General features: G+C 35.7%; 1 protein-coding gene across 2 annotated transcripts in view; it reads right to left on the bottom strand.

Moving 5' to 3' along the window:
- Positions 1 to 245: 245 nt before the first annotated feature.
- KITLG (KIT ligand) overlaps positions 246 to 12,428 on the bottom strand; it is a 56,600-nt gene continuing 44,417 nt past the window's right edge. For both annotated transcript variants that reach the window (XM_032106274.1, XM_032106273.1), the window contains 4 exons: positions 7,513 to 7,622; positions 6,942 to 7,018; positions 5,392 to 5,475; positions 246 to 4,197 (listed from right to left, as the gene is read on the bottom strand). In XM_032106274.1, the coding sequence (XP_031962165.1) occupies positions 5,436 to 5,475; positions 6,942 to 7,018; positions 7,513 to 7,622 (227 nt within the window). In that variant the 3' untranslated portion in view covers positions 246 to 4,197; positions 5,392 to 5,435. The remainder of the gene's footprint in view (positions 4,198 to 5,391; positions 5,476 to 6,941; positions 7,019 to 7,512; positions 7,623 to 12,428) is intronic.

The raw sequence follows: 12,428 nt of genomic DNA, 5'->3' as shown, positions 1-12,428 counted from the left end.
GCCAAAATAAACTGCTGAAACCTTAAAGGAAGGATGCCATCCTTACAGGATAAGCTCTGGTTTCTATTGAAAGACCCTGGTAAATGCCATTCACTGGAAGAAAGTGCATCAACATGGAATGTCTGCATCAAGTGAAGGAGTCTGCATCAAGTAGCATATGTTCTGACAGAGAATTCTTCCAGATGATGATAGGACTTAAAAAGGTCTTAAATGGGACTGACGCAATGCAATATACTAATTATTTGACAGTGCATAATATCTTTATTTAGAACAATAAAGTATATGTATATAATGTAAATTCCAAATATGAACTGGTATAAAAAGGGATCTGGTAAAACATCTACCTTTAAGAGGACACATATGTACATACACATCACATTTTATAAACTTCGTTGATTACCTTCAGTCAGAATGTAACTATGCAAAACTGTGCTGACATTTACATTGAAATAAATGAATTTGCCCATGATGCAACCAGCAAATGTCTGTGTCTCTATCACTAAAGAGTCTGAAGATTCTGCGTTCCATCAATTTGATAACAAAATAGCAACATGCCACCATTACTGTAAATCTGCATTTAAGACAGTTGAATCATATTCCTGAATTGAAGAATGTTGGATAATTCTTAAATGTAAATCTAACTCAAAATATCAGTATTTTATATGTACAGTCAGATTTTCAATTTAATAATTCTATTTTGTGTACTGAACAGTTTCAGCGTATTACGTAGAGAACAGAGAAAACAGAGCTGCTGCAGATGAGAATCTAAAAAATGTGCAGGTTGTACACATACTCCATAGTAAAGCACATTTTATAAGCTTGACCTCGTGATGAAATAAGTACCATTAATTCATTCAAGTAAACACGTCTAAAGTAGAACAGTTAGTATAAGACTATCTGCTTTTTTATTCTCACAAGGCCACTATTAATTGCATGCAAATTCAACTATTTCAAAGGAAACCTAAAAATGTTACATTTCTCACCAAACCACAGACATCTAAAAGCCAAATTTGGTTGACTTATATATAAAAAAAAAAAATAAACCACCCATTTTTTCCCCAATTTTATTTTAAGAGGAAGGGTGTTAATTTTCCGACTGTGTTAATGCATGGGCCCTGTCTACCCAAAAAGAAGACTGAAAAACCTGATTACTCTCTAGAAGTTAAACAGCTTACAATGGAATACAGAAGCAATTAAAGGACTATTTCTGCCACCCCATCTCCAACTGAAGAGTAACTTGATCTATTTCCATTGATTTCAAAGATGTCTCACAAGTCTGTAGTCTTTCAAAATTTCACTATGCCCAAAGTAAAGATCTCCTCAGCGGGCACAGAAAGTTTTCAGTAAATTCACGATCCCACTTCCAAGTGCCATGCCATCTAGTGTATCCATGCATGTCTAGAAGTCTCCTTCTGCTTTGCAAGAGGATTGAGAATGCCCAATGTTGTGTTCAGATCTCTTAAAAGGGGGGAAAAGAATGGGAAAACCATGTGGTCCAACAAGAGTTCTGCTATTCCAGGTGTCATATGACTTTCATGCACATTCAAAGAACAGTGTTTGTGATGTGAAGGTCAAAAGTTTATGCATGAATTTTCTTTCTGTTCTCATATAACCTTAAATTTACCTTGCTCCACAGAAGAGATTAAAGTGTCTGACATTATTTGAAAGCGACTTACTTCAAGATGTTGCTCCTGGAAGGTGAACATTTTGTCATGGTCAAAGTGTGTTTATTATATGTTTCAATTCATAACTGTTATTTTCTATAGTACTGAAGATTAAGAAGCCTAAAATATCATGCTTTTGAATATTAAAGTATTTGGGTATTTGATTTTCCGTAAAGAATGCATTTAGGAAAATGAATATTTTTTATCAACAAAGAGCATTAATAAATACCAGATTTTTGTTTTACTGAATATAAGAAAAAAAACAAACCCTCAAATATATAAGCTAGCCTCAAGAGCACATTGTATGAAGTATTCAAAGTTTTTATACAATGTGTAAGGATTGTATAAACACACTTCCATTTACTGTGGATACTTTTCCATTCAATCAAAACCAATACACAATTATTCTCTGCATTACCAATAAGGCGCAAATTTCCATCAATTAGGTCATGCTGACATTACTTTTAGAGTAAGTCTTCAATAAATTTGAAACTCAATATCTGAGAGCCTTGTGGGTAAAGAACTACACAGTGTCAAAGGAGACTAAGCTTCAGATGGGGAATTCCAATGTTTGAGCAATGCACTTACTTTTTAGAAGTGGTGAGCAACCCTGATAATTAACTGGTGAGTGCTCCAGCATCTTCAGAATAAACATGAAAGCCTAATCCCCACACTAAACTTCTTTTGATCTTGTCTAAGAAAAGTTCCTCAGGTGATGCAAACCCCAAAGTTATGCTTAATGGAACTATGCTGATTTATACCAGCTGAGTAGGACTTGAGGGCCCTTTTCTGACAAACAGAAAGTGCAAAAAGGGCCTGAGTATAAATAAAAATTCCACATGATCAAATCCTTGTATCAGTGAATTCATGAGAAATTTCAGCATTGATTACAGTAGGGTCAAAATTCCACATGGTGTGGCTACATGCACACATCAGCTCTGTCATCAAGTACGGTAAGGTTCTGAGATTTTTCCTTTTTTCTAAGTATGAAAGACAGTTTTACCAATAATACACACACACACATGCACGCACACACACATATATATTATATGTCTGACATATTCTTTTTATGCATGGTTCTCAGAAAATTCAGCAGATTAAAATTTCCACAAGAACTCTTAAAAAATTCAGTAACTATACATTTTAAAGAGAACTCAAACTTTATGCAAAACTTTAAAAGGGTTGTTTGGGGTTTTTTTTAAGTTTTCAAGTTACTTAAACTAAAACTTGCTGACCTGGTCAATATCACAACAGATGACAGTGTGTCACCTGATGTGAGTTGCAACCCTTTACCTTTCTGAATTACAACCCTAATACAGATAAATAACTCATTATCTGGCAAGAGACAAAATGAAAGTTACTACACTTGTAACTTCTACTATGGTATTTTTAGGATTTACTTGAAAACGCACATCTGTACATCAGTCCTGTTCATATTCCATGGATGCTGTAACAGTCATAGATGCAGAAGACAGGTGGGAAACAAAGCCTTTCTCTTTTGTTTCAAAAGGATTAACTTTCAAGAGTGGAGAATGCCAGGATATTAAAGCTTACTAATCACTTAAAACACAATGCAAACATTTATTACAGCTGATGTAAGTAAAAGCTAAATACACTCTCAGGATCTTTCAGATTTGCTATGCTATACATTTAAAGACAAGGTATCAATGGCATGCATCTTCAGAATTTAAAATGCAATTCCTGGGTTTGTCTTTATTCTGATGTTTGAACGCAATTCAGACTCTTTACTTTCCTTTAGCATGACTGGAAATTTCACCAGTGTTCACATAACCAGCAGTTAGTCTAAATTCTTCGAAGCTCCATGAGGTACATTCACCTCCTCTTTACTTTGTCTTCATCCACTATTTGCTTCTTCTGAACAGAGACCACCAACGCTGATGAATTCTTGAGGCTTTCTGGGGTGGGCAACCAGCCACCTGGCACGCGACAGAGACCACATGTTGCTGTACACACAGCCCTTGACAGACATAAACACAGATCCTTACAAGTCTAAGTCTAGAACACGAGCTCATGGCATGACTTTGCTTTCAAATTTTATATACAATATTGAAGTGTAGGTTATCTGTATCCATTTCTGCACTTTCTGTCTGTGCTTTATCTGAAGATATCAATGTAAGGTAGAGGACACAGAATTTAAATTAAGGATGCAAAGGTATTTATGACTTGCAATGATTACACACAGTTGGAGGCATTTGAAGGATGCTTTTTTGTTCAGGACATACTTTGTTTGCCAGAGTCAGCTGAAAGTACTAATGCAATTAAAAAACATCAAATGTCACACAAGGTAGATATTCACATAAGATACAGTCCTGCTAAGTGCACACTCTTCTTGTCATTGTTCAATTCAGTGTTGGTTTCACAGTAACAAACACAAATTGTCCTCATTTCTGTATCATGTCTATGGAGTCATGGGCGGCAACAACAGATGCAGACTCAGTCTGTCACTCCAGAAGGAATACGAATGTGGTTAAAGCTGCTTCATTTATGAAGCGAACATGGAACTGTTACCTGCCTGAAGAGAAAAACAGAAATTCTGATTTTGCTGATTAGTTTCCCTCTCTGTATTACTAAACACTAGAGCTTTTCACAGACATTCAACATAGACATTTTTTCCTTATACTTTTGGAAATAAATTTAATGACACTTGCATAGAGATTTCTTTACTCAGAAAGAAAAATCTTACAAGATGTACTTCCCTGGTCCAACAACATACTTGCCTGCAAAAGCTCATTGATTTAATCTAAGCTAATGAAACAGCTCTCATGGTTTTACAGAACTGTTATGTTTGTGCATTTTGGTACTGGCAATCTCTGGCAGCAAACTTCCCTTTGAAGTCATCTGGACAAACCAAACTGAGCTTAAATCTTTGGAAAAATGGAATGAATTGTCCAATGCAGTCACAACTTTTCCTTCTCAATGGACAGATGGTAGAACAAAGCAATTAAAAAGACTGAAAAAGCTCTCAAGTTGTAGCTAACTCAATCATAACGAACACCTGAGAGTAACTGCTACAGGATGAACTGCAAAACTGAGATTGTCTGTTATACTCTTACGTTGCTCTTTCCACTCATGATAAAACATGAAGAGAGTTCAGCACTGCCTGAGTTTTCCAGACCCTTACATTAATTCCCATGGGTTAAATACAGCAATTTCTATGGTAAGAAGCCTCTTGCCAGAGAAGTGCACTGTTCTGCAGAGGACAGCTGGGACTGAGAAATCTCACTCACCTTTGCTCTTCCCTCTTACATACTAAAGCAAGAGTGATGCATCTGATAAGGCTACAGAGACTACAAAATGTGCTGACTAAGCTACAATTAATAAAAGCTCAGCTCTACTCAGCCTGTTCTCCTACAGTCACCTGCTAATTTTACCAGATTGCGTTTTTTAGTTCACATTGCCTTGAAACAGCTGCAGTATAACAGCTGAAGGCTTCTCTGTATCAGCTCTAACACCAAAAAGGAGAAGCAGTAGCTGTCCTTCATTCTGGAATTCTTGTAGATTTCATTTTTAAGCATTCAAGTTAAAAATCAAAGGTTTAAATTAATGATAAAGGATTAATTAAATTAGCTGCTAAAGATCTTATGCACAAATGAAGCCTACTGGTAGCAAGGTTTATTTTTTCCCCAAAATGGACTCTGAATCACTTTATATTGCAGCAGCTGAAAGTAGTTAAGTCTATGGTAAGACTCTCACCATAAGAACTTACCAGTACACAAAACAGTAACAGTGTTGAGGGAGAAAAAGCAACAGCTACACCTGTAGATGCTCCTTTTCTTTTTGCTGCAACATACTGGAATAAAAAGGTTCTTTATTACTACAGTACTAGTCTTTCAAGGAAATAGAATAGAAGGGTTTATAAGTTAGTTAAAATAAAAGGGAGCCCAAAGAATTATAATTTATGTTTGATATTAGGTCTTCCTACTTACAGATGAATAGTCCTAATTTCTCAGGGAGGAGAAATTTGTAATACTCATCTATGCCATATATGCCATAACACATGCCATATATTTAAGAAGACATCTGATGGAGAATGCAGTCTGTTTCAAGTTCCTGCTAAGGCCCTCTCCTGCATTTAACTGTTTAATCTTTCCTTCATATAAAACAATGTTTTATATTTTCTGTGATGTTAAAAGGAAGAAGTATTTTCCATTCCACAGGTTTTAACATTTATGAGGATGAGGCGCAGAATGAGCTATTTGTAGCAACTAATATACTTGGTGAAATGAATACACAGTCTTCCATTCTACATACTGTATATGAAGAAAATTTGTTTAAAGAATTTATTACTTTAGCAAGCTTAAAGACTGAAAATTTCAGCTCCTGTGACCAAACTGCTAGATCAGAACCTTGCCTATTTCTGCCTTCAACAATGGGCAGCAGCAGGCATTTCACACACTGTGAGAAAACTACAGGATGTGTCCTTCTGCCACCTGCATCAGATCTTTCCCTAAATCATTCATAGTTAAAATCTGACCAAACATAATGCAATATGAAGTTAAACAATACTCTCAAAATGCTTTAGCATGGACTATTCTAACTTAAAATGTCCCTAAGTACTTTCCTGGATTTCACAGAATTCCTTGCCCAAGTCATATCCAGGAGCTTCAAACCCTTGAACTGTTATTTCTAAGGTATATTTGATTGGCTGAGAACTTTTTCTCTTTAAAAATCAGATAAAGCAGTGTATAAGTAGGAAGAGAGCCATGAATCACTTCAGGATGACCTTAGGAAGTTATTAGCATTTGAATGAGTTCTCATTAACTTTCTACAAACTTTAAAAAGAAAACAAAACAGAAAACATAGTACCCTGGGGAATGTAAAAAAAGTGAAAGAACATAAAAATGTTATTGTAAAGGGTATTTAAAAGGATTTAGGAGCACAACCAAAAAGACATTGCTTTCTATTTATTTCCATAGTTTTGACCTAGCTTTACACCCCACAGCAAATAACAACATTTACTTTATTTTGTTGCTTTCCCTATAGGTCTCAGCAATCCTTTCTCACAGTGGAAATAAAGACAGACGAAGTAATGTCCCTGTAATAAAATGCTATATGCAGAACTATCATCCACATCAATTTCTACGTTTAAACCAGAAAGTCCTTTAAAGGGCACACTCTAAGCACATATTTTACCTCTGCAGCAAGAGTTTGTGTTTGGCTTTTTTTTTTTTTGTGTTTGTCACAGACCTAAATAGGAAGTAGTTCTCAGAGATAAAATTAAATATGTAAATACAAATATTAAGTGAAACAATATACCTTATCTCATTTTCCTCTTGATAGTCATGACACTGTGTAGTTTCATCACTTTCTGGTCTGGATTTGGGATGTATTTTCTAGGAAGAAAATGTACTAAACATAAATATTCTAAAGCTTTAGTAACTCCCTAAACAATTGTATGTTACAATTTGCTTCAGATTTTCAATATCAAAGTCATCTTGCAAAACGTAGGCCAAATCTTGTCCTCTAACATACATCTACTACTGATATAAATTTTACTATTGAAGTTTTTGTATTGTTGGCAGGGGCATAGGGGGCAAAAGCAAAAAAAATCCTTTCTCAATATAAAATAGGAGAAATGGCAAATTGGGTGAATCCCACAATTTTTGTTTCCAATTAGAGAGTGATCATGCTGATAAGATAGGATTTGCACTTTGATGGTGGAATGCAAGAATTTGACACACAGATTTACATCTGCAAGTCATAGTTAAGTGAAGATCAAAAGAGGTAGCTCTTGCTTTCAAATACAGAATGGTTCTATTATTCCCATCTCCCCACAGCTAAGAAATGTAGCATCACAATGTAAACAATTATATGTAGTATGTCTTACCTTCCAGTATATGGCTCCCAAAATAAAGCCAATAACGAGAGACAGCAATGATGTCAGTGCTATGCTGATCCCTTGCAGGCTGGAGCTGCTAATGAAGCCAAGTGCTTCTTCTGTAATTAAAGATACTCTCATTAGTGAAGACAGATTTACAGCAGAAAACTATCTTCAGGGCAACGCTATTAGCAAGAGCACTTTCATGCACCACCTACATAACAGCATCTTAAATAGCAGAACAGATACTTCGAAATGCAATGTACATGAGAATCCCTTCATACAAAATCTTACAGGAAATTTTTGACCACAAGGATGCTCCACCGACTTCTGAAACAACCGTGTTGCTAAAGTACCAACACCAATTCTCTTTTTGTCATTTGTAGAGAATTATCTCTTACGCACACTTAAAAGTTTTGGATTTAATAATTTTTGAAGGTTTTACTTTGAAACACAAAGCAATTCTGTGGAAAGTAATATATGTGAATTTGTGAATTTGCATTAGTTCCATCAGACAGCTCCCATAGACTACAGACACTTTGCCTTGCCACTAATGAATGACATGAGGCCTCTTGAGGGAGGTTGATTTAACAGAATAAGACTGACCGCTTCTAATATCTTCCTGGAAAGGTACCACTGACTTCAGCAAGATCAAACTCTTGTACCTTGAGGTTTACTGTGTGTTATTTGGTTATAACCATTTCTTCATAGCTTTTAACATTTTATCTGGAAGAGCACCAATGCTATTCTTTTACATACACAAACAATTCCGCTCCCCTCACTGGGAGCTGCATGCATGCTGAGACTAAAATCTGGCCCTTCAGTTATTTCATCAAGAGCAGGACGTGGAAAGTCCTACAGAGTCACCTGGAGACCCTCCTTCTGAAATACAAAGTGAACCACAGGAGACTGGTAGTTCAGATGTTGTCCACCCAGGTTTGGTTCATTTCAAATTGGGTGTCTGCAGCTCAAACAGTGGGTGTATTGACAGATTACAGGAAAAGAACCAAACTGTAGGCACTGGAAAAGTGTAGGTGATTGGATAGATAGAAATGAAAATGAACTGACAGCACTCAAAATTTGTGTGACTCATGCAAACAGCAAATGTCTAAGCACATACAATATGACACACTGGGTCAAACAACATGTGTTTAGTACATTACTAAACAGCCTCCAAGAAAATACTTTAGTTTAGAAAGGAGTGTTCTTATAATTAACTAGCAATTAATTTTCAACTCTCAGATTTTCTTGTTGACATTTTTCAAGTTTTAGACTTGAAATATTCTTTTTATCTCTGAAATTCAGCTGTGTTTTCTAGGTTCAATGTAGACAGAAATAAAAAGACAACATAAAGCCTGTATCTTATATATTCATATACTACATATATGTCTGTGTCCCATACACTGTTTACAAAGATTGGTTCTGACTGTAGAGGCTTGAGTTATCACTTATGTTTTGCTAGATTCGGCACATTAGAAGGAAACATCAGTCAAGCAGAACCGATGCTAGCTTACCATGAAAGAAATCTGTCTACAAAGGGAAAGATAGCAGACAAAGTTCTACAAAGTTCTACAGAGGTGAACATCAGCTGAGAAAGAGAGATTAGTCTTCCTCTGTCTGCTCAGACATTAAACCAAGAGCAGAAATTAACTGGGGAGACATAACTTTGCTAACTTTCTGTCCCAGGCTAGGCACAGAGGGTGTTTGCTTGCAGAACTGATCTTCAAGAAAACTGGGCAAACTCCAGTGGAAGGAGCCAGCCTGAACAACTCAAAAAATGCTCTCCTGTTGTTACTTTACCTGAATTGTAATCTCAGAAGGAAATTCTGATATTGCTCTTGTACTCTAGGCAAGTAAAAAGCAATATTCATTTGCCTAATGCCATTCTTGTCAGTGAGAGATTGCTGAGTTTTACAACTAAATTATGTAAATCATATGGGGATGGCCATGTTTTCTGGATTCCACCCCACAAACTTCAGAAAAAAATTAAAAAGTGAAATAAAAATCAAAGCAAAGACTCTTCAGGTCATGCATTTGATAACATGCTACGGTGGAGTGTATAATCTCAAAAACTCTCTGCCTACCTGAACTGCTGAGCAGCATGTCATGGCAAGCATGCTGGTTTTTATATGAACTACTAGAGAAATGTTCTCTATGTAGATTAATCAGTGATAATCTTGTACCTTTGTTTTTAACAGTATTTTTCACAAACTTAATGCAATTTAAGAAGAGACCCCTTTGCAATGAGGTATCTAAAACTGGAAAAATCTGATTTCTGAGAAGATATTCCCAATGCAGATGATTTCTTCATCATCTATAGAAAACCAAAAAGAATTTATAATTAGCTTTCCATGTGGGGACCTGCAACCCAGGGATCGAGCCTAAATGCATTGTGACACTCGCCTCAGCCTACCTTTTAAAATTGACAACAGATTTTTTTTTTTTTTTGCAAAACCTGAGAGTGTATGAATTAATTTGAAAGTTAAGTAACTCATAGCTACCTTAAAAAGCAAGGAACAATGGATTATTTAATTTCACTTTCAAGTCCAGAAAAAATTCTCTTGAAAGATCTGGGGAGAATGAAATGAGTCATGGCAGGTTTCTTCATGTGCCTTTTGTTTATATTAAAATTTAAAACAGAACAGGCTGAAAAATTTTCAGTCTAGAGAACCTCCCAGTGACTTGTGTCCTAATGAAGAAAAGGGAGAGAAGGAAAGAAAGCTGGCTACCACAGGGACTTTTTCCTCTGTTAGAAACTTCGGAGCTCTACACAGAAGGAATAGCAGGAACCAGGTGTACCAATAACTTTATGAACTCTTTGGGCAATTCCAGAGGAACTACTGATTCCATCCAACAAAGTGGAAAAGGGGAGAGGATGCAGGCCAGCATCTCTCAGAGTTCTTACTCTGCCTCTTGTGGAAGATTCCCTAAGGAAGTGAGCTCATTTGATGCTGATTTACATACATGGACATTGGGATGTTAAGCTATCAACAAAATATATTTACATTAAAAGCCACTCAGCTACACAATGAAGTTATTGAGCTGCTTCCTACCTTGAGACATGTGTGATTATGATTGAAAGCACTGGCTCAATTATTTTTTGCCATATATGTCTCAAAGGAATTTTCAGTTTACCTCTGCTCAGTTCCAACACAATTACCACAAGATCTTATCTGCAAAAGTGCAGAGCAGCTCTCACCTGTTCATTAGGGTTTTCCATTAACTATGGAGTTGGAACAAAGAAACAAAGGCACAAAAGGCTGCACCAATTGCATTAAGCCATGGGTGAATATTTTCAAATTGTTGTGCAATTACTGAATTAAACTATGGTATTTTTTTCTTAATTAAAAAAGGAGAGCTTCTTCCTAAAAACAGTTACAGACATCTCTGTGTTTACATGTTCTTTGAGCAGCTCATTACTAAATAATAGAGCTAAATTATTGTGAGGAAATTACAGACAAAAATGGAAGGAGGCAACACTGAACTTTTAATGAAATTATAAAGAACATTATGGCATTCAGTTGAAGGAGAAGTTTCAGTCACAGCTGGTAAGTTCAAGCTTTGATCAGAGCAATATGAAATTCATCTGATGGGTTCGACCACTGAGATAAGAGATTAGGACTCAAAACTTATCCTGACACGTGTTCTTTACATATGAACCATCACATCTACATTCTCTAGACCATGTGTGATATAATGATCCAGAGAAATATGAGCAAGACTGGGACTTAAACAGTTAATTGGAACTTCAATGGACTACAGTCATGTAACACAAAGAAGAAAAAACAAACCAGCCTAAATAAATTTGGGATGGTGGCGGTGGTGTTTTGAGAATTTTATGGGGGAAAAGATGGAGTGGGAAAATGCCACAAATCTACATTCAATATTTAAAGAATGAAAACAGCACTACTACCATTCAAAAAAAAATTAGAATAGCATGATTGTTCTATTTTCCATTTAGCTCAGCTAAGACTTTTTGTGTAGATTTAGTTAAGATTCAACTCTATTATCATAGTTTAATTTTATTGTTGTGTAAGAACAATGGAGTCATGAAACATGACTCAACAAAAGTAGTAACAATAAAAATCCATAACTTAGCTAATTTATATACAATTTCTGTGATAAATATTTCACAAATTATTTTATTAGATGATGCACTTCAGGTTTGTCTAAGTTAAATTTAAAATTGGGGCAGTTCAAGTCATCTGACTACACAGACTTTATTAATAGATTCAAAATATATTAATCTGGAGAGGTCCTTTTGCAAACACTGAATGCTTCTAAATGCTCTAGAAACGATTAAAATGAAAAATAGCTCAATTTAAAACTGTTTAAAATTAAAAGGTTAATTTAAAAAAAATATTGTAGTTTGTGTCTGAAGATGCTTTTTTTCAGGCCTCCCCTCTTCTCAATGTTTTCCTTTTTGAAATTTCAATCTAGTGGAGCTGTTCTGAGAACAGTACTGAAGCCAAGGGAATGCTGTGCTTGGAAGTCTTCACAGGGGAAATACTAAGCTTTATTCATTGTTGCTCCTTCCAAGAAGGTAAGGATTAACTAAACCAAAATTTCGTCAGCAATAAAGGCAAGACAAAACTAAAACTGGCACTGAAGGCCATTTCAGGGAGTAAAACAGTGACTCCAATAAAGATTCCCCAGCTCCCTCCCTGCAAAAAACCTCCAAACAAATAACTACAATGTAACCAGTCAGCATTCAAGTTAATGTAATTTAATCTGATTATGCGTTCAGACTGTCCCCAGCCAGACATGCAGTCCTCATGTCATTTCTACATAAGGCTGTTAACTGATATCCAATTTTCCAATAAATTGCTTAAGAGAATGATAATCAGTTAAAACACACCTGTACAGCATATGGTAGCCAAGCAATTTCTTTGACTTACTGCATTATTTTAATTAGGCTTTTTTCC

Source organism: Corvus moneduloides, chromosome 4, assembly GCF_009650955.1.
Source record: "Corvus moneduloides isolate bCorMon1 chromosome 4, bCorMon1.pri, whole genome shotgun sequence".
NCBI lineage: Eukaryota > Metazoa > Chordata > Aves > Passeriformes > Corvidae > Corvus > Corvus moneduloides.
Note: the sequence above shows the minus strand (reverse complement) of the source record. Positions and strands in the feature narration are given on the sequence as shown.